Genomic DNA, 23,696 nt, shown 5'->3' on the forward strand with positions numbered 1-23,696 from the left:
TTCTCTCTCCTTTTAGTAATGACGCTTCAAAGGATGAGAGGCCAGAGCTGGTGAAGAAAACGTACAAGTGGAACACGAAAGAAGAGGCCAAGCAGGCCTTTAAAGAGCTCCTGAAGGAGAAGGTGAGGATTCCATAACTCTCCTGCTGCTCAGTTGGGACTCCTGCATGTGTCATCCCAATGATTATTGGAATTTATAATCTGAACATTACATCTCGCTCATAAAGGCAAAGTGTGTCAATGAAGCTTGTGCGAGCTGGAACGCCTCATAGGGCAGGAGCCTAGCTCCTGTTTCTGTAGCGTGAGGCAGCTTGATGTCCAGGGGTTGTACTTGTACAGGACACTAGTCGATCTCCTTAATGCTGAGTGCTTAATGAGTCTTTTGGTTTGACTTGACCAGGGATTGAATTTACAACCTTCCAATCTCAGGGCAGACACTAACCACACGGCCACTGAGTCGGTTGCAGCTCTCCTAGCTAGCCAACAAAATGAACCTCAACCACACACTTTTGTCTGAGAACCACATTCATCCGGTTTGATAATAAGGTGCTCGTAGTGCTGTAAGGACTCCACCTAAAGATTGTTTACCAATATGGCCCTCCTGGACTGAATCCGTCTCGCCTCATCGTGAGCACTCTCAGGTTTTAGCATGATTGCTAATCCTCACCGCGCCTCCTGTTGCTGTGGCAGTGGATGTGTTGTTTTTGACCGAGGAGGTGGCTCAGCACAGCTATATTTAGGTCTTTTTAATTTGGCGCACAAAGCTCTCCTCTGAGATTGCTTTCACCGTTTCCCTGCGAGATCTTAATGACTCCGTCTTTATGATTAGCGTTATTGGATGAAGGCACAGGCCTGGATTAAGACAGCGGAGAGTGGCATGCTCCACTGGGTTAGAATAACTCTGGTTGTGTCTCAAATAGCAGCCTGTTCCCTGTAGAGTGCGCTACTTTTGACAAGTGCACTTTGTAGGGAACAGGGTGCCATTTGGGACATGGACTGTGACAAGGCAAATGCATGCCCAGAAATCATCTGTTCATAATGGATGAATGAGTCGCTCTACTGGAGAAAGGCAGGCAAAAAGGCCACTTACGTAAGCTATCTCTCTCTGGCATTTCTTTAAATTATTGGTACTCAACCCCTCTTAACCCTGCATCCATTAGTAATTAAAGATGGACTATGCAGAAATCGCTCTGCCATTTCCTGGTTACTAAAATTGTAATTTCAGTTTATATGACAAAACAAGCAAGTATAGTATAGAAAATCATTGTACCATCTAAACCACCGAAATATATTCCATAACAGAAATATTGTATCTTTAGATGTTTGAAGCTGGTGTATAAAAGTGAAAGACTATAAAAAAAACAACTTAAGAACTGGAATCATAGATATATCACACAGAACAGACCTATCGCTTCTTAGACTTGGTTTCAATGAGAGTTACAGATCTGACTCAGATTTATATGTGAATTTGGCCCAAAAGTTCCATATTGCAGCTTGAAGAAAATGTATGGCCTTGGCTGGAACAAGCCAGAGAATCTCAGCACCAAGTTACATCTTTTAAATAGGCTACACATGCATACATGTTCCCATAAATGGCAGAACTGGGTTCAAATACATATACACTGCTCAAAAAAATAAAGGGAACACTAAAATAACACATCCTAGATCTGAATGAATGAAATATTCTTATTAAATACTTTTTTATTTACATAGTTGAATGACAACAAAATCACACTTATCAATGGAAATCAAATTTATCAACCCATGGAGGTCTGGATTTGGAGTCGCACTCAAAATTAAAGTGGAAAACCACGCTACAGACTGATCCAACTTTGATGTAATGTCCTTAAAACAAGTCAAAATGAGGCTCAGTAGTGTGTGTGGCCTCCACGTGCCTGTATGACCTCCCTACAACGCCTGGGCATTCTCCTGATTACCTGGACTAAAGCATCCGCCAACTCCTGGACAGTCTGTGGTGCAATGTGGCGTTGGTGGATGGAGCGAGACATGATGTCCCAGATGTGCTCAATTGGATTCAGGTCTGGGGAACAAGCGGGCCAGTCCATAGCATCAATGCCTTCCTCTTGCAGGAACTGCTGACACACTCCAGCCACATGAGGTCTAGCATTGTCTTGCATTAGGAGGAACCCAGGGCCAACCGCACCAGCATATGGTCTCACAAGGGGTCTGAGGATCTCATCTCGGTACCTAATGGCAGTCAGGCTACCTCTGGCGAGCACATGGAGGGCTGTGCGGCCCCCCAAAGAAATGCCACCCCACACCATGACTGACCCACCACCAAACCGGTCATGCTGGAGGATGTTTCAGGCAGCAGAACGTTCTCCATGGCGTCTCCAGACTGTCACATGTGCTCAGTGTGAACCTGCTTTCATCTGTGAAGAGCACAGGGGCGCCAGTGGCGAATTTTCCAATCTTGGTGTTCTCTGGCAAATGCCAAACGTCCTGCACGGTGTTGGGCTGTAAGCACAACCCCCACCTGTGGACGTCGGGCCCTCATACCACCCTCATGGAGTCTGTTTCTGACGTTTGAGCAGACACATGCACATTTGTTGCCTGCTGGAGGTCATTTTGCAGGGCGCTGGCAGTGCTCCTCCTGCTCCTCCTTGCACAAAGGCGGAGGTAGCGGTCCTGCTGCTGGGTTGTTGCCCTCCTACGGCCTCCTCCACGTCTCCTGATGTACTGGCCTGTCTCCTGGTAGCGCCTCCATGCTCTGGACACTACGCTGACAGACACAGCAAACCTTCTTGCCACAGCTCGTATTGATGTGCCATCCTGGATGAGCTGCACTACCTGAGCCACATGTGTGGGTTTTAGACTCCGTCTCATGCTACCACTAGAGTGAAAGCACCGGCAGCATTCAAAAGTGACCAAAACATCAGCCAGGAAGCATAGGAACTGAGAAGTGGTCTGTGGTTATCACCTGCAGAGAACCACTCCTTTATTGGGGGTGTCTTGCTAATTGCCTATAATTTCCACCTGTTGGACAGTGGACAGTTTGATTTCACAGAAGTGTGATTGACGTGGAGTTGCATTGTGTTGTTTAAGTGTTCCCTTTATATTTTTGAGCAGTGTATATTTGAGTATCTGGTTTTTAAAACACAGCCCAAAACAAGTACTTTTTATTTGAATGTTTATTTGTAAAAACCAAATACACTGACTCAAGTACAAATACATACATTTAACCCAGGTATTTGAAAATACTGTCATACTTACAAGTATATTTCCAGATATATTTAACTAGTTGTAATGTCACAAGTACAATGATGAAATGCCTACATTGAAAGACTACCTGTCTTTTTAAATAAAATATATTTGAATACTTCCTTTGAATATATTTTAAAGTAATTGAGATATTTGAAACAGTATTTGAACCCAGGTCTGGTACATGAGTGCATAAATTTAATACATAGGCTACTCCCAGCACAATGTATTGTTTGCTGTTGATGGTGACATAAGCTGCCGTCATACACAGCTTTGCTACATATGAGCTGTAATGCAGATTGTACAGCTGAGGTGATTTGAGTGTCAACTCTTAACGCTCAATATCCTCTTTTTAAAATTTCAGGGCGTTTCATCCAATGCGTCTTGGGAACAAGCCATGAAAATGATAATCAATGACCCACGCTACAGGTACCCACCCACCTTTGCATTTCTGATTTATGTTTATGTCGTACATTAATATTCAATTGCTTTTCTAACCAACTGTTTGACATTTATTTTTTTCTTCCCTCCACAATGAAGTGCCCTGCCCAAATTAAGTGAGAAAAAGCAGGCCTTCAATGCTTACAAGGTGCAGACAGAGAAAGAGGAGAAGGAGGAGGCCAGACTCAAATACAAGGAGTCCAAGGAAACGTATCAGAGATTTTTGGAGAATCACGAGAAAATGACATCTACCACCAGATACAAGTAAGTGCCTTTCTTGGCGTAGTCAAGGTGTGTCCCAAATGCCACCCTATTCCTTAATAATATAGTGCACTAGGGCCAGTAAGAATAGGCTGCTGTTTAAGCCTCAGTCTTTATATGTCTTCGTTTCTGTCACTGATATGTGGTTCCTGGAGTTGCCAATATGTGGCACTATTGAGATAATCAATGACACCACGCAGACATGATCCAAGTGAGTTACTGGCTCATGTGTGACCGGAGCACCGACAATATGCCCCCACTTAATCATCGACCTCTCTATGGTCTAGTGTTTGTGGTCAGTCCATATTCCATATCTAGCCATACCAGATGTATTGTTTGCGGATGAGTATACACTAATAGTACACATCCTGAATAAATCACAGTCAGATTGGTTTATGAACTTACCCCAACCCTAAAATGAAACGTTGCTTTATCAGATAGATTTTAGGATTTTGACTTCCCCAGCATTTGAATCCACCACATTCATTACCATGCAGTCTCCCTGTCTCTGTGTGTGTGTGTGTCCCTCTTTGTCTGGGTGTGAACTGTAAAAGTCACTGACATGGCTCAAGGGAAAGTGATCGACTGGTGACCTTGACAACCAGACAGTTTGGAGGCCACTGTTGTCGTGGCGACTCCATGTTGTTTGTGTGCTGGGCTGGCCTAGAATGAACAGCTGTGAGGGGGGGGGGGGGGAGTGTGACATCAAGGTTGCCTGTTGATTTTTATTGTTTTAGAACGCACTCATTCTAGAAATACTACTTCTCCGCTGGCCTCGCTGCTAGAATGGAGATCATGTACTTGATTTGGTTTACTTACGTCATGAGGTATTTTAAACACGTTTCTTCTCATGTTAAAGTTGAAAGTGAACTAGTCTTTCTTGGACCATGTGCAATCGCAGCAGTGCTTTGAGCTGGGCAAGATCAGAAGTGATGATTATAGCTTGTGTAATGCTGCCCCCTTGTGGAATGGTCATTTGAATTCCCGATTATAAAAAAGTGTTTTTCAAATTTTTTCCCCAACCTATTCCCTCCTGATTCTGGGAATTTGGGGATTTTCACAACCATGTTTGTCATGCATGTCATCTTTGTTCATGACCGTGATTGTGTGTGTGTGTGTGTGTGTGTTAACCAGGAAAGCAGAACAGATGTTTGCAGAGCTGGACGTGTGGAGCACCGTCCCAGAGAGAGACCGACTGGAGATCTATGAAGATGTCCTATTCTACCTGGCCAAGAAGGAGAAGGTCCGTGTTACTGGCTGCCTCTCAAACGGCATCCTATTCCCTATATAGTCCACTACAGGACCTTTGCTGTCTGAAGAACATAGTAATACTATAAGGATATTATGTAGCGTTGCAAAATTGCAGTAACTGAAATTTGACAACCCTACCATTCTGTCAGTGTGTGGACCTCCGCCTAACTAACATCTGTTCCATCCTTGTCCTGTGTGTGTGTGTGGTACAGGAGCAAGCCAAGCAGCTGAGGAAGAGGAACTGGGAGGCGCTGAAGAACATCCTGGACAACATGGCCAACGTGACCTACCGCACCACCTGGTCCGAGGCCCAGCAGTACCTGCTGGACAACCCCACCTTCGCAGAGGACGAGGAGCTCCAGAGTACGCAGCACGCTGTCATTCATACTGGGTTGCGTCCCAAATGGCACCCTATTCCCTACATAGGGCACTACTTCTGAGCTGCCCTCTATAGGGCTCTGGTCAAAAGTAGTGCTTTGTGTGGGGAATAGGGTGCGATTTGGGATACATCCTTACTCCGAGCTCTGCGTTCATATAACTAGAGCAGCACCGTTACATCTCCGTCATTAAGCTTGAATGTGTGAACGACTGAACAGGCTGAGTAGCTGCAGTCGCTGGCTGACTGCCCTGTCCAGTCAGGTGATGTGGTTTGCACCGGTGTAGCTGTGTGGGTAAAAGAGTGAGTCCGTTTGACGTGAGTGCTCTGTTGACGCTCTTCTGGCTGTCTTCTCTTCTCTCTCTGTGTCTTATCTCTTCTCTCTCTCCTCTATCTCCATGTTTGGCTCAGACATGGACAAGGAGGATGCTCTGATTTGTTTCGAGGAGCACATCCGTGCGCTGGAGAAGGAGGAGGAGGACGAGAAGCAGAAGACTTTGCTGAGGGAGAGGAGGAGACAGCGCAAGAACAGAGAGTCCTTCCAGGTGAGAAAGATGGGTGTCCTACCCCACCGTCTAGCATTTTGGAAACATTGTGTAGACCGTAGACAATCCTGATACAAAATGGCAAGTGCAAACCGAGCCCTTTGGTGTCACCGAGAGTCACACTCTCTGAGTTGGAGATATATATATATACAAAAAAACATAAGGTGTAGGGGCTTGGTTGTGCCATTACATCATGCCAATTGCACGCTCCCTCAACATGAGACATCTGGCATTGTGTTGTGACAATTGCACCTTTAACCCTCGTGCCCTCCCTCAACACTATATATATATATATATATAAAAATCCACATTTCCAGGTCACACGTGTGTAATATGACAAATTACTCCCACCCCCAAAAAATGTAACGCATAATAATACTAACCCAGACTGGACAGTCAGGGGTTTGACTGTAACAATGTACTGGAAAAGTACAGGAATATAGGAGAGAATGTTTTGTGTGTAAATCCCTCTTGGGGACAAGTGACATTGGTCATTTCAGTTGATTTGCTGAGCTCAGCTGTGTTGTTTCCCCCCCAGAAATTCCTGGACGAGCTCCATGACCACGGTCAACTCCACTCCATGTCTGCCTGGATGGAGATGTACCCCACCGTCAGCTCAGACATCCGCTTCGCCAACATGCTGGGCCAGCCAGGTAACGGCCTCGCTCTCTGCATGCGCACAGACGCACTCCGTCATGCACTCGCACCCACAGACTGACGACACTCACTCACACGTTTTAAGCCACTGTGTTAATAATGTATTATCGTCCTTCTGCTGCTCTGGTTCTTTTAACTCTCTGGTGTTGTCATAACCATGTGTTGTCGGAGCTTGTCTTGAATAACATGTGCATGTTAGTTTATGGTGTCTATTCTGCAGGCTCCACTCCCCTCGATCTGTTCAAGTTCTATGTGGAAGACTTGAAGGCTCGCTACCACGACGAGAAGAGGATCATAAAGGATATCCTGAAGGTGGGAGATGTTATTTACTGCCACCTAGGGGTCGAGACTCAAATGGCACCCTATTCCCTGCCCTACGTTTGAACTATATTTTTCGTTTTTCCCTGTTTAGTGTACTACTTTTGAGTACCTAGAGTAGGGTGCCATTTTGGGATGCATTTAAATCTACTTTACAGTGTGTCTTGTCTGGTAACCACTTTTGATTCATGTGCATTTCATGAACTTACTTTCTTGTCACTTTGTTTCCTCCCGTAGGACAAAAACTTCCTGGTGGAGGTCAACACTAGCTTTGAAGACTTTGGCTCTGTGATCAGCTCAGACAAGAGAGCCATGACGCTGGACGCAGGCAACATCAAGCTGGCCTTCAACAGTGTAAGAGTGCTGCAATTTATACCCGGCTTGTGTCCCAAATAACACCCTAGATAGTGCAATACTTTGTACCAGACCCATATGAGCCCTGGTCAAAAAGTAATTCGCCATTTGGGATGCTGATCATTTCACTGACCCCGCTGTGCCTCCTAATAACCCTCGTGCCCTCCCTCTCGCCTCTGTAGTTGCTGGAGAAGGCAGAGGCTCGGGAGAGGGAGCGGGAGAAGGAGGAGGCCAGGAAGATGAAGAGGAAAGAGGCAACCTTTAAGAGCATGTTGAAGCAGGCCACCCCAGCCCTGGAACCAGAGGCCACCTGGGAGGGGGTATGAAATTATATTACCCTTAAACCACAGGGGTCAAACTCATTCCATGGAGGGCCGAGTGGCCGCGGGTTTTTGCTCCTCCCTTGCACTTGATTGATTGAATTAAGGTCACTAGTTAGTATAGAACTCCTCTCGCCTGGTTGTCTAGGTCTTAATTGAAAGGAAAAACCAAAAACCTGCAGACACTAGGCCCTCCATGGAATGAGTTTGACACCGCTGCCTTAAACACACACACACACACACACACACACACACACACACACACACACACACACGTATTGGTGTTAGGGGCTACTGTCTGGCACCTGATTTGACAATCATGCAACTTGTCGAAAGCGAACCATTTTATTTTCTGACTTCCTATGGTCTCTTTGGATGTCGTAGGTCCGAGAAAGGTTCCTCAAAGAATCTGCGTTCGAAGACGTGACTCTGGAGTCTGAGAGGAAAAGGATATTCAAAGACTTCATGCATGTCTTGGAGGTAAGATTCATTTAACTGTTATTAACAAGTCCAATACAGCAAATGAAAGATAAATAAAAAGAAACAATTGTTATTCACAGAATTAAAGATGGACTTCTCCTTAATGCAACCGCTGTGTCAGATTTTTTTTTTTTTACTTTACGGAAAAAGCATAATCTGAGAACGGCGCTCAGAGCCCAATCCAGCCAGAGAGATCTCTGCCATTTTGGAGTCAACAGAAGTTAGAAATAACACAAATATTCACTTACCTTTGATGATCTTCATCAGAAGGCACTCCCAGGAATCCCAGTTCGATAATAAATGACTGATTTGTTCCATAAAGTCCATCATTTATGTCCAAATACCCACTTGTTGTTAGCGTGTTCAGCCCAGTAATCCATCTTCATGAGGCGTGAGCACTTCGTCTAGACAAAAACTTGAAAAGTTCCGTTACAGGTCGTAGAAACAAGTCAAACGATGTATTGAATCAATCTTTAGGATGATTTTAACATAAAACATCAATGTTCCAACTGGAGAATTCCTATGTCTGAAGAAAAGCACTGGAATGAGAGCCAACTCTCTCGTGACCGCGTGTCATGAGACCAAGGCTCTCTGCCAGACCACTGATTCAGAGGTCTCATGAGCCCCTCCTTTATAGTAGAATCCTCATTCAAGTTTCTAAAGACGGTTGACATCTAGTGGAAGCCGTAGGAAGTGCAACTTGACTCCATTGACACTGTATACGGTAGGTCAAGCTTTGAAAAACTACAAACCTCAGATTTCCCACTTCCTGGTTAGATTTTTCTCAGGTTTTCGCCTGCCATATGAGTTCTGTTATACTCACAGACATCTTTCAAACCGTTTTAGAAACTTCAGTGTTTTCTATGCATTTATTAGCATCTGGGACTGAGTAGGAGGCAGTTTACTCTGGGCACGCTATTCATCCAAAAGTGAAAATGCAGCCCCCTATCCCAAAAAGTGTTTTAACCTCTGTGGGGAGAAAAGTATCCAAGAATGTGTGTGTGATCATCAGGACATACTAAACACCAACCTGACTGCTGTTTCTTCTCCTCACAGCACGAGTGCCAGCATCATCACTCCAAGACCAAGAAACATTCCAAGAAGTCCAAGAAGCACCACAGGAAGCGCTCCCGTTCCCGGTCTCGATCGCGATCGGTCAGTATGCCCCGTCACCGCACAGGCCAAGCCCCCTCTATGGCCCAATTCCAAATCAACACATAGACCCACCCTATACACTTGCGGAGATGTTTTGTGACCAAATGTTTGTTTATTTAGTCATTTCTTGAGGGGGGGGGGATACAGGTACAATATACAAATTCATATAATTACATATTCAGTTTCCGAGGCCAGTATCTGTATCAGCATGGCACCTGACCAGACAAACCTCCCTCCTACTCACACCCTTCTTTCTGCAGGGCTCGGAGTCTGATGGTGAAGACGATTATCACAACAAGAAGAAGAAGCGCTCACAGTCCAAGTCCCCGTCCGAGCGCTCCTCCAGCGGTGAATCTGGTCAGTGGTTTTCACGTTGACAATACTTTTACGTTTAGGCATTTTCTCATCACATTTACATGGAAAAAATGTGTGGCGGCCATTTTCTGACATCCCTGTCCGTTTGGTCAACAGAGAGAAGTTATAAGAAGTCCAAGAAGCACAAGAAGAAGGGAAAGAAGAGGCGTCACAAGTCGGTAGGTTCTCAGGACTGGACTGTATTTTTGGAGGACTGGGCCACTTGGGGAAAGAATGCGGAGCGCAATGGCTGACCATGTGCTGGTTATTGTGACCTTTCAGCAGTCTCCTGAATCTGAAGGCGAACGAAAAGATAAAGGAAGAGAGAGGGACAGCAAGCGTGAGAAGGACCAGGAGAAGGAGAGCGACAAGTCCCGGGGGAAGAGTCGCTCTGACTCCAAGCAGAAGTCTCCTAAAAGGAAATCTACCAAGGAGGAGGTGAGTCGTCCCATTCCGGTCACTGAACCCAGCCTGGGCTTTTAAAGCTTAAAAAAAAAACATACACCATTCCAGTAAACACCACTTGTACTGCTATTGAAGCGTTTTGGCTCATCCTGGGTGCAGAGGTCATATTTTGTACTATCCTCCTAGTGCATCCCAAATGTCACACGAGTCACTATGTAGACTCCCCTACATATGTATTTGGACAGTGAAGCTAAAACTTTTAATTTTGGATTTAAGATGCAATGTTTTATGAGGCGATAGTACAGAATGTCACTTTTTATTTGAGGGTATTTTCCATTTAGAAATGTAAAGCACTTTATGTATCTAGTCACCCCCACCACCATTTGAAGGTGTCAACTATATTTACTATTGTCTTAACCCTTGGCGTACAATGGTCACGCCCCTCCGGAAATCAAATTAACATAATACAAAAATCTGTGTTTTAAGCTAGAGGCTTTTTTTTTGTCTCAATCATCACAATTGCCGATATCGCCCTTCCACATCAGTGGTGAAAGGTAGCAGAGCTAGAACGGTGTTTGTCAGACCAAGAGACATCCCCAAAATCTATTGTCTCACGAAAACATCTGTGTGGTGTCCAAATGGTTTACACACTGGCATTGGCATTTACCCTTACCCTTTACCCCTAGGACGCCAACAAGACTCGTCTGAAGGTACCGGTTTTTTTAAAAATGATGGAAGTATATAATAGCTAAATGATCCTTTGTATGACCATCTTAAAACAATTCCATGTTAGTTTAGAACCGCCTACCTCTCCCATGGGTTATACTGGGCTCAGACTATAGAGGGTTAAAGTAGTCAAAAATGTTATTATTTGGTCCCATATTCCTAGCACCCAATGACTACATCAAGCTTGTGACTACGAACTAATTTGCAGTTTGTTTTGGATTATGTTGTGCCCAATAGAAATGAATGGTAAATGTGGTGGTCACTTTTATTGTAAATAAATGTTTCTGAACACTTCTACATGATTATGGATAGTCGTGAATAATGAGTGAGACAGGTGGAGGCATGTATATGTCATATTAAACAGGAGATAAAAACTCTAAATAGGTCAGGAGCCAGACAGGGAGCCTTAGAAGGAACGATAATTAATCATTTAGGCTATATTATTTTAAGGTTATAGCCTACAAAGAAATCCATTGAAGCATTTTCAAGTGCGACACAATAGGCTGGTAAGAACCTAACAGCGCACAGCATTTAAACAACATTTTTGTTGTATTAAATCATTAGTGTATAAATTGTGCATATAGGCTGTGACTTAGAATACTTTTAATTCATTTTTCGAAAACAAGTTTGGCCTGTCGAAATTGGAGCAGGCGAAGGCCGACGCTCCTGCCTTTTGGGAATCCCGCTCGGTGTTCCATTCAAATTGGGCACGCTCTGCTCCTCGCTTCGCTCCACTCACATACGCTTTTGTGCCACGGTACATTTTCTTAACAATAAACAGGCTCATTGTATTCAGAACCAAGGGTATGACACCATGTCATCATGTAGCTCTACATCAAACATAGTGATCATAAACTGTATATGACATGATTTTTATGATGTGGAAATGCGAAGTGCAGATTTGGACTCACGGGTGTTCCGCTTTCTTGTCTGACATCAAAGCGGTATTTATTATAATCCTCAACTGTCAAAATACATAGTCCTCGTAATTTACAGCATTTCTCTCACTCAGACATAAAAACATTTGCTGAAGTTAGCCAATTGCTGGGAGGGACGGAGGCCACTTTCTGTCGCGCGTGGTGCTGAAGTTCAGAACGGCTGTCAGTGAAAACCCATACAGAGCTGTGAAGCACAGAGCCAGAGCTCTGACATTTTATTTTTTATGTAAGCAGGTAGGCCAGTTGAGAGCAAGTTCTCATTTACAACTGCGTCCTGGCCAAGATAAAGCAAAGCAGTGCGACAAAAACAACAAAGAGTTACAAACAAACGTACAGTCAATAACACAATATAAAAATCTATGTACAGGAGTAGGGAGGTAAGGCAATAAATAGGCCATAGAGGTGAAATAATTACAATTTAGCATTAACACCGGAGTGATAGATGTGCAAAAGGATAAATAACAATATGGGGATGAGGTAGTTGGGTGTGCTATTTACAGATTGCTATACCTGTACACAGCCACTATGTTCCAATTAGTGCCCATATCTGGTATTTTCAACCCGTATACGGGTGTGAAGGTCTACTACACTTCAAGTGAATTTCTCCAAATACTTATGACACCTTAAGGGGGACTAGATGCTTAGTGCTTTAATTTCTAAACAGATAAATGTGACATTCCATCGCCTCATAAGTATTGTTGGAAAATGTGGGTTTTGATGTCTTTCTGTAGGGTGGCTGGGACACATCAGGCAGCGAGCTGAGTGAAGGAGAGCTGGAGAAGAGGAGGAGGACTCTATTAGAACAGCTGGATGCTCCTTAATGCTCTCTTTCTTCACTTCATCCAACATGCATTCCCCCTAGTGCTTCTTTTTCAGCGTAAGGCCACACATGCTTGGACAGGTGCTGCAAAATTCTGGTAAATTTCCCCAAAATCCCAGGTTTTCAGGAGATTCTCCTAATTCCTGGGTAGTTTACCAGAATTTCGCAACCCTACTTTGACTGTATGTAAACTATAATGGGAATGAATCCGCCGCACAAGAATGCTGGGTACATATTTTCTTTGTTTCCTTACATAATGGGAAGTGGTCACAGGCAGTTGACTACTTTATCAGAGTAAGGTCTACTGTGTTGAAATGTTGCCTTTGATAATATCCTTTCTTTGTAATTTGTAGTCATTGGTAGAAGTTTTTCTTTGCTACTAGTTTGACATCTAAATGGATTAAAAGCACATCTTAACATTGCTCTTCACGGTGACTTTGCCCTGCAGCTCGCAGTACATTTTCTTAGTTTGAGTCCCAAATGCCACCCTATTCCCATTATAATGCACTACTTTTGACCAGGGACCATGGTCAAAAGTAGTGCACTATATAGAGAAGTAGTTATTCACCGTTTGTCCCAAAGTCTGTTTGAAGAATCCATGTTCTGTACAGGTGAAACGAGACATTTTAAAATTAATCTTGGTTGGAGGAATTGAAAGTCCTCGTGACCTGATCTATAAATGTAATAAAATAGTTGACATGGATTCGCCTTCATGTACGATTACTGAGTCACAAGTCCCCCCCCCCCCCCCCCCACAAATAGCGTTAGTTATTTCCTTAGATCATCCTGTTATGAGGACCTCTTCTCAGAACTCATTCAATAGGCTTATTAGTATCCGTGACATGCTAGGCGGGCTGTAAGTAATGAGTGCTATTGTAGGAGGGAGGCCCAAGAACATGGTGCAGAAGAAATCAAGACAGTTCCAACAACTTAAGCAGAACTGGCCAGAGACTGACAAATGGAGAGCCTTGGTTGCTGCCCTGTGTGCCAGTCGGCACAACAGGGATGAGTGGGTTACGATTGCTACTGTATTTACATAGGACAAGACGGACTTCTCCATCAGTAGACAAGCTGTCTGCTTAAACGAATGAGGAAGATTAACGTTGAAATAAAGATGCACACAGTGTAGACAGTTTATTTGATCATATCCATTGAGAACTCAATCTAACAAGTATTTTGTAATAAGCACATATTGCCTAAAAAAACATGACGTTAATAACATGCCAATATTATCCAGTCTTATGAAGCTGATGAGTGGTTAAGTTCACAGGAAATCTAGAGATGAGTGGTGGTTTGTTGCGCATGCTATAATGTGGACATTTACAGTCCCAAGACCACAGGAAGCTTCTCTGAATGTCAATGGGTTACCTATAGAGTGCTACTTTTGTCCAGTTCCTATTGTGCTCTGGCCAAAAGGGTGCCATTAGCGACACATACACTGATCTAATAACTCTACTGTCGGGCAAGTGTGACACCAGGGAATCCTGTTTCACACACTAGATTATTTTATGTTCAAGAGAAGCCAGATCTGTTTGTCTTAAATTAAAAATACGATAAAATAAGAAATTGTATATGACATGGTGTTTTAAACAATATGTACAATATTAACCTTATATGGTAATGAGTAGATTAAGAAGTATAAAACAATGCATAAATTTATCAAAATATCTGTACATTTCAAAAGCGTTTTGTCTGTTCTGACATGTTTTTAACATACTTAAACACTATCAAAAACAACTGCCGCTCATTGTCCAAGTGGGTCACATGAGCGATACTGAATGGAAACAGTTTTCAGTGGTTAAATACTATACATTAAAGTTATAGTGAGAAGACAGTTTCCTAGAGATTCATTAGCCGATAGCAGTTTTCAGAGTAAAACAATCTTGGAATCCAGTTTTCATGACAAGCTCCTCAAGTAGCCTAAAGTGCCTTACTTGCAGCCACTACACTTCACTGGAAGTATATCTGCTGAGAAGTGTTTGTTTCAGCACCTTTCCTAATTGCTCTGAGTCAATTGTCTCTCGCTCTGGTCTAGTTTGGCTGTGATCGCACAATCGTACGACCAAACAACGACCTGGACCAGAGCTATTGTGGCTCCAGGGCCCCCACCAACAGCATTGCATGGCACTTGAGGTCTACATGAGGAGAATATATAGTTCTATCTATTCACGGCTTGGTCCACTAACCATGTTAACACTGATAAATGAGATGTTAATACCGTCATAACCATAATATGGAGGCCTAGCTATATACAATTCACATTAGCCTGGTCTCATCTTGAGAAGCCACACCTCTGAGCTATATTGTCTTTGATATGATTTCTCTGGTCATACATTGGTGTACATATGTCTACCTCATCCTCAAGTACTTTCTTTGAACATATTTGTTTTGGATCACTGCTTTATAATATACTAAAGTAAGACATGTACACTACACAACCAAAAGTATGTGGACACCTGCTCGTCAAACATCTCATTCCAAAGTCATGTGCATTAATATGGAGTTAGTCCCCCTTTTGCTGCTAAAACAGCCTCCACTCTTCTGGGAAGGCTTTCCACGAGATGTTGGAACATTGCTGGGGGGACTTGCTTCCATTCAGCCACAAGAGTATTAGTGAGGTCATGGAGTCATCACTCCAGAGAACGCGTTTCAACTGCTCCAGAGTCCAATGACGGCAAGCTTTATACCAGTCCAGCCGACACTTGGCATTGCGCATGGTGATCTTAGGGTTGTGTGCAGCTGCTCGGCCATGGAAACCCATTTCATGAAGCTCCCGACAAACAGTTATTGTGCTGACGTTGCTTCCAGAGGCAGTTTGGAACTCTGTAGTGAGTGTTGCAACCGAGGACAGACAATTTTCATTTAACCAGGCAAGTCGGTTAAGAACAAATTCTTATTTACATTGACTTGCCTTCAGGACTCGGCAGTTCCGTTCTTCGAGCTTGCGTAGTCTACCACGGCTAAGCTGTTGTTGCTCCTAGACGTTTCCAATTCACAGTAACAGCACCTATAGTCGACCAGGGCATACATTTGACGAACTGACTCGATGGAAAGGGGGCATCCTATGACGGTGCCACGTTAAGTCACTGAGCTCTACAGTAAGGCCATTCCACTGTCAATGTTTGTCTATGGAGATTGCATGGCGGTGTGCTTGATTTTTATATACCTGTCAGTAACGGGTGTGGCTGAAACAGACAAATCCACATACTTTTGTATATATAGTGTATGTCCCCTTTAAAAAGTACATTAGCCCTTTAGTAACAATGGAAAAGCTAATGCGTTCTTTAAAGTGCCACTCGAGCACATTGTGTAATTTCTAAGAGTGATGGCAGTAGCACCAGGAATGTAGTAAGATACTAGCTATGAAATACCATATTCATCCCCTGTGGCGGAATACCTTTCGACAGTTAAGGGAACCCGTGACCCGTTACATTCTACACTTCTTTCAGGAATCCCTGCTACAGACGTCTGTGTCCAGTTTTACATATCAAAGGAAAACACAATTAAAGCCAGATCAAGTTGTATTGCTTGAAGTAATAAAAAATAAAAATCACAAGACAGACAAACAGGAGGCAAAACAACAACTGAACACAAGTAAGTTTTAGGCACTTGGCTTGTCTAAGGTTCCCTATTACTGACCTGTCAGACCCATCATCTCTCCTTCAGTCCTTAAGAGTGAAAGACTGCTACACTTTCCACATCACTCCCCCTCCGCCCCTAACACATGCACTTCTCCCTCGTCAAATGACGACTTCAGAGTTGTTGACCGGCCGCAAGTTCTGGTCGTCAAAGCGTCTCCTGACGCTCCTCCTCACCGCGTCGGCTCGCCTGTAAGGCTGATTGCGAAGATCTGGAATGGAGGGAGGAAGATGTGTCAGTCATCTAGCCAGGGCCTTCAGATGTGCCCAGAGGCTGGTTGCGTTGGCAGCCAGTCAGGCAAAGCAGCTTGAGTTCTACAGAAACATTCACCCCTCCGTTCACTTCTCTGGACGTAAAACAAAAACAGGCCTAGAGAAAAGACCTGATTAATTTACAATCTACTATTCCTTCTGTCACAATCAATAAAAAAAACAAGCTATGGATGGCTCTTTATACAAGCCTTGTCAATGGAGAAGTAACATGTTTTACAAATTTCAAAAAGGCTGGAAATGTCTTCCCATGAAGGGCATTTTAAATAGAATTTTGCATTCTTTGATTTCAGACATACCTACCGCTGAGGGAAAGCCCTCAGCGGTAGGTAACTTAAAGGGAATGGAGGTTCAAAAAAAAGAGATGCTTGCCAGGTCTGGGACACATCGACCACCACAGGGGTGCTATTGGAGGAATTCCTTACCCTTGAGTGGACATTGGGAAATTTAGTAATATTATTCTTCTTTAGGGCTGGATGGATGAAGAGAAGACAAAATGGAGGTTAAAGAAGCAGGGTGACCAGAGGAGTCACTCCAGTGTTTTCACAGTGTCCTTGCAGCGGTGGGAGCGCGGAGCGAGCAAAGCAGCCAATAGGGAGGCAGGGGACAGAATAAGACATGACTAGAGGTGTTAAGGAGGGCCAAAGCTAAGACAAAGGGAGAACAAACCAAAGCATTTGTTTTTCTGTGTCTCAAAACTCAGGCTGCTTTGCAGAATGACTACCAGCATGACAAAAATAGAGCTAAGCATCGAACTTTGCACTAAAACTTTGGAATAGTTATCATGAACCAACATTTTTTTTTCTCCAACAAAAAAGTTAATATTGAATAGAACACGGACCAAAGAACAGCATGCATTCAGCCAGGTACATGGGGATAGGATGCAAATTAAACTGTTCGGAAATGTTTAGAAATACTGAGGCGTTTCCCTTCAAATCGCTAATTCATGTATCTGGCTGTAGGTTAGTGGCACACAAAGCACACATGACATCCAAGACCGAGAACACGTGTCAGAAGATAAAACTTCATGCAATATGTTAGAAAGGTGCCCTGGCAGACCACAGAAAGTCATGTGATGAGATTGTGCTCCATCACCAGGCATTTGAGCCAAGCACAAGGTAAGGTGGGGAACTGTAGCTCTGGTCCAGAGCGCTACGTATAGCTTCAAGGCTCAGCATCAGAAAGACAGATGTAACACCCTGGATCAGAGATAGGGGATCTGGGAACAGGGGACATTTTAGGTATGAAGCAGGAGAAAGCCAGTGGCATGCAGAGACCCGAACAGCAGCAGTAATACATGATGAACACGACACTCAGTTTTCATGATAAGGCAGACGGACACACAAGCAAGGTATAATGCCACAGCCATTTTAAAATGAGTCAAGATCAACACATCCTAACTTACAATATATTATAGAATTATAGGGTAAACTACTGTGCTATGTTGACAATACTAACTATACTAACTTCATCTACTGAAGCAGAACTACAATACACTATACCACATAACTACTGGCATTAATACTAGTCAACATAACATATGTCATGCAATATAAACGTCTTGGATGGTAGTCTGTGACAATCCGTTGGGCTACGGCCTAGGAAGCACTTCAGCTATTTTAACAGCAGAGGGCACTTACCATGCTGTCTGATTGATATACACTGAGTGTACAAAACATGAACACCTTCTTACTATTGAGATGCACCTCCCAGTCCTGTCGGGGCATGGACTCTACAAGGTGTCAAAAGCGTTCCACGGGCATGCTGGCCCCATGTTGACTCCAATGCTTCCCAAAGTTGCGTCAAGTTAGCTGGGCGTCTTTTGGGCGGTGAACCATTCTTGACACACAGGAAACTGTTCAGCGTGAAAAACTCAGCAGCGTTGCAGTTCTTGACACAAACCAGTGCTCCTGGCACCTACTACCATACCCAGTTCAAAGTCACTTAAATCTTTTGTCTGGCCCATTCACCCTCTGAATGGCACACATACACAATTCATGTCTCAAGGCTGAAAAATCCATCTTTAACCTGTCTCCTCCCCTTCCTCTACACTGATTTGAAGTGGATTTAACATCACTAAGGGATCATAGCTTCCACCTGGATTCATCTGATCAGTCTATGTTATGGAAAGAACAGGTGTTCATCATTATTGTACATTCAGTGGATGTATTACCAATACACATAGAGCGAGATGGTTTCTTACCCATCTCACTCTTCTCAAATATCAACTGACCGACAGGAAAATGTCTGTGACATTATGGTCTGCTATGGGTGATGATACAAACGGATAAGAAAGTATACAACAGGGATGACACACTTCATGCAGGGAAACGGAGTTGACGTCAGCAACCCCTCCCTCCTCATGACAGACACCACCCCCCCCCCACACACACACACACAAGCACATACAAACACACACGTAAGTGACACCCACAGAGTGAGCGAGTGAAGAGGGAACACACAACACACAGTGAGAGTACGGCGAAAGAGAGAGATGGGAAAGGAAGAAGAGAAACTGTATTTACAGCAACCTTTCAGAGAGAGAGAGTTCTAAGCTTTAGTAATGGCTCTCCTCATTGTGAACCGGCTCGCAGAAGAACCGAGAGCCCCGTTTGGCTGTGCGGGCGGTAAAGGGCACTGTCTTCAGCACTGCATTGAAACAACGACAACAGCCAAGACAAGACAGTAAGGAGAAGCACACATCTACAGGGTTTTATAACAAGTTAACACCCTACAGCGTACAGCATTAGAAGACTGAAGCACAGAAACATTAACACATTCTATAGACGGTTACAGTCTACTACAGGCCTACAAGGGCTGCAAAATTCCGTGAACTTTCACAAAACTCCCAGGTCTTCCAGAAATCCCCGGTTGGAGGACAGAATAAGTAGGACATTCGGGAATCTTCCAACCGGGGATTTCTGAAAAAGCAGAGAGCAGGTAATGATCGTATACACATTTGAGCCGGCTCCAAGTGTCTAGGTTAGATTAGCTGGACTGTCAATGCATGTTTTTAACATATGATTAAGGTTAAATAAAGCCTTAGGATCAAATCTTTGACAGTTCAAACATTTCAATAGTTCAGAGGCAACGTACTTGTTAGGGGTTTAGAAACCCATGTTAATGATTGAATGAGACTAGATTAGAGCACAGGAGAGGACTTGCATGCAGAACACCCAGTGTGTGTGTGTGTGTGTGTGTGTGTGTGTGTGTGTGTGTGTGTGTGTGTGTGTACGCGTATACAGTATGTGTACACGCATGTGTGTGTATAAGTAATGTTGGGTGATTGTAGAACTGATGGTGATTGGCCCCCGGTCTTGTTTACCGGTGATGATGTCCTCGATGGCTCCGTCCTTTCCCTCGTAGACGTGGCGGCTGCCCGTATCCTTCACCTGCTTCTTCCTCAGCTCAGCTATCACCTCCTGCTGCTGACTCCTGCCCCTGGTGTTCTTATGGGACGGAGACTGGTGGGGAGACCACACACACACACACACACACACGGACGCACAGTCAAATCACAGGCGCCTTTTTCGACTATTCAAAGAGCATTAGGGTGTCCCCGTGTGACTCTTTATAGCTCTATAAAACCTAGAGCCGTAGCTGTCACTCTAATGTGTCCATTGGAAAGGTTCTACATATATTATATATACCGTCTATATTTCCTGGTTGGTTTACTAACACTTTATGTTTACTGGTTATATATAGGGGCTTATCTGGACTTGATGTGATACACTAGGTGTCTGCAGTACTTAATATAGCTGCCCCACCAGCAGGTGGGGGAGGAGGGAGAGCGGGAGGGGGCAGAGTTAGGGGAAGGAGAGAGAGGTAGAGCTTTGGGAGAAAGATAAGCTTAAATTATAGAAAGAGGATGAGGAAGGAGAGGGAAAGAGAGGGAGAAAGGGTGAGAGGGGGAAAGGGGTAGTTTATCTTATAGGAAGTGGGTGAGGAGGGAGGGAGAGATATAGATGAGGGAGGAGAGGTTACCTTCTTGTCCTCCTGGTCCATCATGGCCTCCTGCTCCAGACGTTTCTCCATCATCATCTGCTCCGCTCTCTTCTTCTGCTCGTTGTCCTCCTCCGCTTGCTATAAGAACACACACAGACACACTTAGACTGAGCCTTAGACTGAGGCGTTTCCACAGCTGGGGGAACAGGGATGAGGGTTGGTCAGGAGCAGGTGGGGGGGGGGGGGGTTGGGACATTAGTCTCACCCTGTAGGCCTTGACGAAGCGCACAAACACCGGGAAGAACACAGACGGGGGCGTCGTTTTGGAATTCTCGCCGAAGAATTTGACCGCCTCGTCGAAGGCGTCCTGTGAGCGAGAAAAAATTGCACATTTTGCATTCGTGATTTCCCTTCGACGTTCTTTAGCATCGAAACATCTGTTACATATGAAACATATGCCAATCGTAACTTCGTCCTGCCAAACATATAAGGCCAGTTTCTCAGACCCAGATTAAACTTAGTCCTGAACTAAAACCTTTAATAATGTCGCTGTATAAGTTTGGCACAAAATCAAGTCGGTGAGATGAGATTTACCTGTGCGATCTTGGCGTCGTCCTGCAGCTTTTTCAGCTTGCCCTCGTTGTGTGTGATGAAGTCTTTGAGCATGGTGTTGTGACCGTGCATGCTGTACTCTCTCTTGGTCAGGTCCATTCCCCGCTGGAGCTCCTTCACATCCAGCAGAACGTTCTCTAACGACACTGAGATAGCACGCAGACACACACACACACACACATACAATTGGATACTGTTCAAATCAGGGAGGGCCGTACCTCAGTGAGTTTACAGCACAGCTCTTCAGAGTAACACCCAGCTTGGAGGTGTCAATTCCTCAGCAAGAGAACGACATCACAGTCCGTTGTAGCACAAAACGGCAGATGACTGAAGGCGCAGTGCAACAGAATTGCCTGCGGACCAAAGATCGGCTACAATCCAATGACTTAGGTATGCGTCCCAAATGGCACCCCTATTCCACATATAGTGCACTATTTTAGAGCAGGGCCCATAGGGCTCTGGTCAAAAGTAGCGCACTATGTAGGAAATAGGGCACAGCCTAGGATCTGTTTAGCATCAGCCCTTTTACTGTAATATCACGAGGCCATATTGTGAATCGTACCTGCTGCGGCCTTCTCCACGTAATGCAGTTCGTTGTAGAACAGATTGACCTGCTGGTATTTCTCCTTCACCACGTTGGCTATGTAGTGCAGCAGTGTCATTTTCCGGTCTGTCGACTTGGTGTCTAGTAGCTGGGGGAATTAGAGGATTTAAAAAGGCGTGCGAAGATAATTACGTCCCAAAAATGGAACCCTATTCCCTTTGTAATGCACTACTTTGGACGTGGGCCCATTAGGGCTGTGGTTCAAAGTAGTGCACTAAATAGGGAAGTGTGCGCAATTTGGGATGCGGCCAATGACATTCCTGAAGCACGTTATGCACTAGCAATACATTTAGGATGGGAGAGAGAATCTCTTACCAAATCTAAACTTTGTAGTTTAAAACCGTATACCGCTCCCCTTTTACTGCTGTTCATGTAGTTTCCGAGAGCCAAGATAATCTGTGGGGGAAACAACAGCACTAGAACATCAACACAGAAGGCAGCCAGGAACAGTATTTCAAACAACAAAAAATCACCACGGAATATTTTCAATGCAAAGAAATCTGTTATTGGTCGCTTACCTCTAGAATTTTCTTCAGTTTCTGTGAGGATTTTATTGACACAGATGCTGCGATGATTGCATGAAGTTGCTGTAAAAAAAAATAAGAAAGAAGGAAGTAGAACAAAAGTCAGACAAGAGGAGAATAAGTCAAACTAAAGAAGGCCCTGTACACACTCAGGTTGTACAACTGATCTACAACACATTTGACAATGGTTGTGATATGACTGATATATTTATGATACAATGGAGAGTTGGTCCTAGGGCCGGGCGGTATACTGTATTTTACTATATACCGGTATTAATGCACAGACCGGTTTGGGTTTTTACTTTACCTTCTATAACGTTATTTGAATTTTTGGTTTGTTAAATGTGATATGCCGTGTGCAACGTACATTTTTTAAGTTTACACTGCTACTTGGGCCAGCATCATACCACCCTGCATCCCACTGTTGGCTTGCTTCTGAAACTAAGCAGGGTTGGTCCCTGGATGGGAGACCAGATGCTGCTGGAAGTGGTTGGTGGGCCAGTAGGAGGCACTCTTTCCTCTGGTCTAAAATATATCTCCAATGCCCCAGGACAGTTATTGGGGACGTTGCCCTTTGTAGGGTGCTGTCTTTTGGATGGGACATTAAATGGGTGACCTGACTTTCTGTGGTCACTAAATATCCCATGCCACTTATTTAAAGAGCAGGGGTGTTAACCCTGTGTCCTGGCTAAATCCCCAATCTGGCCTTCATACCATGATGGACACCTAATCATCCCCAACTTTCCAATGGGCTCATTCATCCACCTTCCTCTCCCCTGTAACTGTCCCCCAGGTCGTTGCTTTAAACGAGAATGTGTTCTCAGTTAACTTACCTGGTTAAATAAATACAAGTGAATCTCTCTCCATACCGCTTTCCACACAGACCTAGCCCCGCCCCTTATCACTCAAGGAGAGTGTTTGTTGTTGCTTGACCACGAGACGCTTGCGTTCAGTTTGCATGGTCAATGCAATAATGCTGATGACAATGTTGTTTCCACTTTGCTTCTTAATGTAAATCCACAAGGGTTCTATAATTACACTATTATTTTGTGTTTCTTATATCTGCAAACAGCTGGTTTGTCTTTTTTTTAGCAAGGTTTAAGTAAATTGCTAATGTTAATCGCTAGTTAGCGGTCTAATACATGTACTGAGCTAGCTAACTATACAGACTGATACCAGTGATGGTATAGGCCTAAATCAGCATATTGTTTGTGCAACATTATCTTCTAAATCAAAGAGGAATAGGCGAAGGAAGCATGAATATGTTGGCTACATGAAGAAACATTTAATGTAGCTAAACATTATAGGGTCCCCTAAGAAACACTGACCAACACTTTGGTTCCTATCCAGTCACAATAACTCCTCCCTGGCATATTATTCTAAAACATCAAATACTGTCAAAAATTTGATATGATATTTTGGACATATCGCCCAGCCCTAGTTGGTTTGCACAAAAATGTTCACACGATGCTTGTGTAATT

At 44.0% G+C, this 23,696-nt stretch overlaps 2 protein-coding genes across 12 annotated transcripts in view; one reads left to right on the forward strand and one right to left on the reverse strand.

The window, feature by feature from the left end:
- The window catches only part of LOC139380329 (pre-mRNA-processing factor 40 homolog A-like), a 30,998-nt gene extending 17,673 nt beyond the window's left edge, over positions 1 to 13,325 (forward strand). For 2 of the 4 annotated variants that reach the window (XM_071122941.1, XM_071122943.1), the window contains 16 exons: positions 17 to 122; positions 3,586 to 3,650; positions 3,762 to 3,926; positions 5,058 to 5,166; positions 5,387 to 5,537; positions 5,962 to 6,095; positions 6,634 to 6,748; positions 6,952 to 7,064; positions 7,308 to 7,424; positions 7,607 to 7,744; positions 8,129 to 8,224; positions 9,281 to 9,379; positions 9,640 to 9,736; positions 9,851 to 9,912; positions 10,016 to 10,171; positions 12,534 to 13,325. In XM_071122941.1, coding sequence (XP_070979042.1) covers positions 17 to 122; positions 3,586 to 3,650; positions 3,762 to 3,926; positions 5,058 to 5,166; positions 5,387 to 5,537; positions 5,962 to 6,095; positions 6,634 to 6,748; positions 6,952 to 7,064; positions 7,308 to 7,424; positions 7,607 to 7,744; positions 8,129 to 8,224; positions 9,281 to 9,379; positions 9,640 to 9,736; positions 9,851 to 9,912; positions 10,016 to 10,171; positions 12,534 to 12,623 — 1,813 coding nt within the window. In that variant the 3' untranslated portion in view covers positions 12,624 to 13,325. The remainder of the gene's footprint in view (positions 1 to 16; positions 123 to 3,585; positions 3,651 to 3,761; positions 3,927 to 5,057; positions 5,167 to 5,386; positions 5,538 to 5,961; positions 6,096 to 6,633; positions 6,749 to 6,951; positions 7,065 to 7,307; positions 7,425 to 7,606; positions 7,745 to 8,128; positions 8,225 to 9,280; positions 9,380 to 9,639; positions 9,737 to 9,850; positions 9,913 to 10,015; positions 10,172 to 12,533) is intronic. The other 2 variants (XM_071122942.1, XM_071122944.1) reach the window with 1 other exon arrangement.
- A 418-nt stretch (positions 13,326 to 13,743) lies between these two features.
- LOC139380328 (formin-like protein 2) overlaps positions 13,744 to 23,696 on the reverse strand; it is a 94,404-nt gene continuing 84,451 nt past the window's right edge. For 2 of the 8 annotated variants that reach the window (XM_071122938.1, XM_071122934.1), the window contains 8 exons: positions 22,210 to 22,278; positions 22,007 to 22,087; positions 21,650 to 21,779; positions 21,070 to 21,233; positions 20,741 to 20,842; positions 20,515 to 20,613; positions 19,856 to 19,994; positions 13,744 to 16,472 (listed from right to left, as the gene is read on the reverse strand). In XM_071122938.1, coding sequence (XP_070979039.1) covers positions 16,363 to 16,472; positions 19,856 to 19,994; positions 20,515 to 20,613; positions 20,741 to 20,842; positions 21,070 to 21,233; positions 21,650 to 21,779; positions 22,007 to 22,087; positions 22,210 to 22,278 — 894 coding nt within the window. In that variant the 3' untranslated portion in view covers positions 13,744 to 16,362. Of the gene's footprint in view, positions 16,473 to 16,696; positions 17,003 to 18,944; positions 19,180 to 19,855; positions 19,995 to 20,514; positions 20,614 to 20,740; positions 20,843 to 21,069; positions 21,234 to 21,649; positions 21,780 to 22,006; positions 22,088 to 22,209; positions 22,279 to 23,696 lie in introns of those variants that run through there. The other 6 variants (XM_071122933.1, XM_071122932.1, XM_071122940.1 and 3 more) reach the window with 4 other exon arrangements.

The sequence above is a fragment of the Oncorhynchus clarkii genome, chromosome 22 (genome assembly GCF_045791955.1).
Source record: "Oncorhynchus clarkii lewisi isolate Uvic-CL-2024 chromosome 22, UVic_Ocla_1.0, whole genome shotgun sequence".
NCBI lineage: Eukaryota > Metazoa > Chordata > Actinopteri > Salmoniformes > Salmonidae > Oncorhynchus > Oncorhynchus clarkii.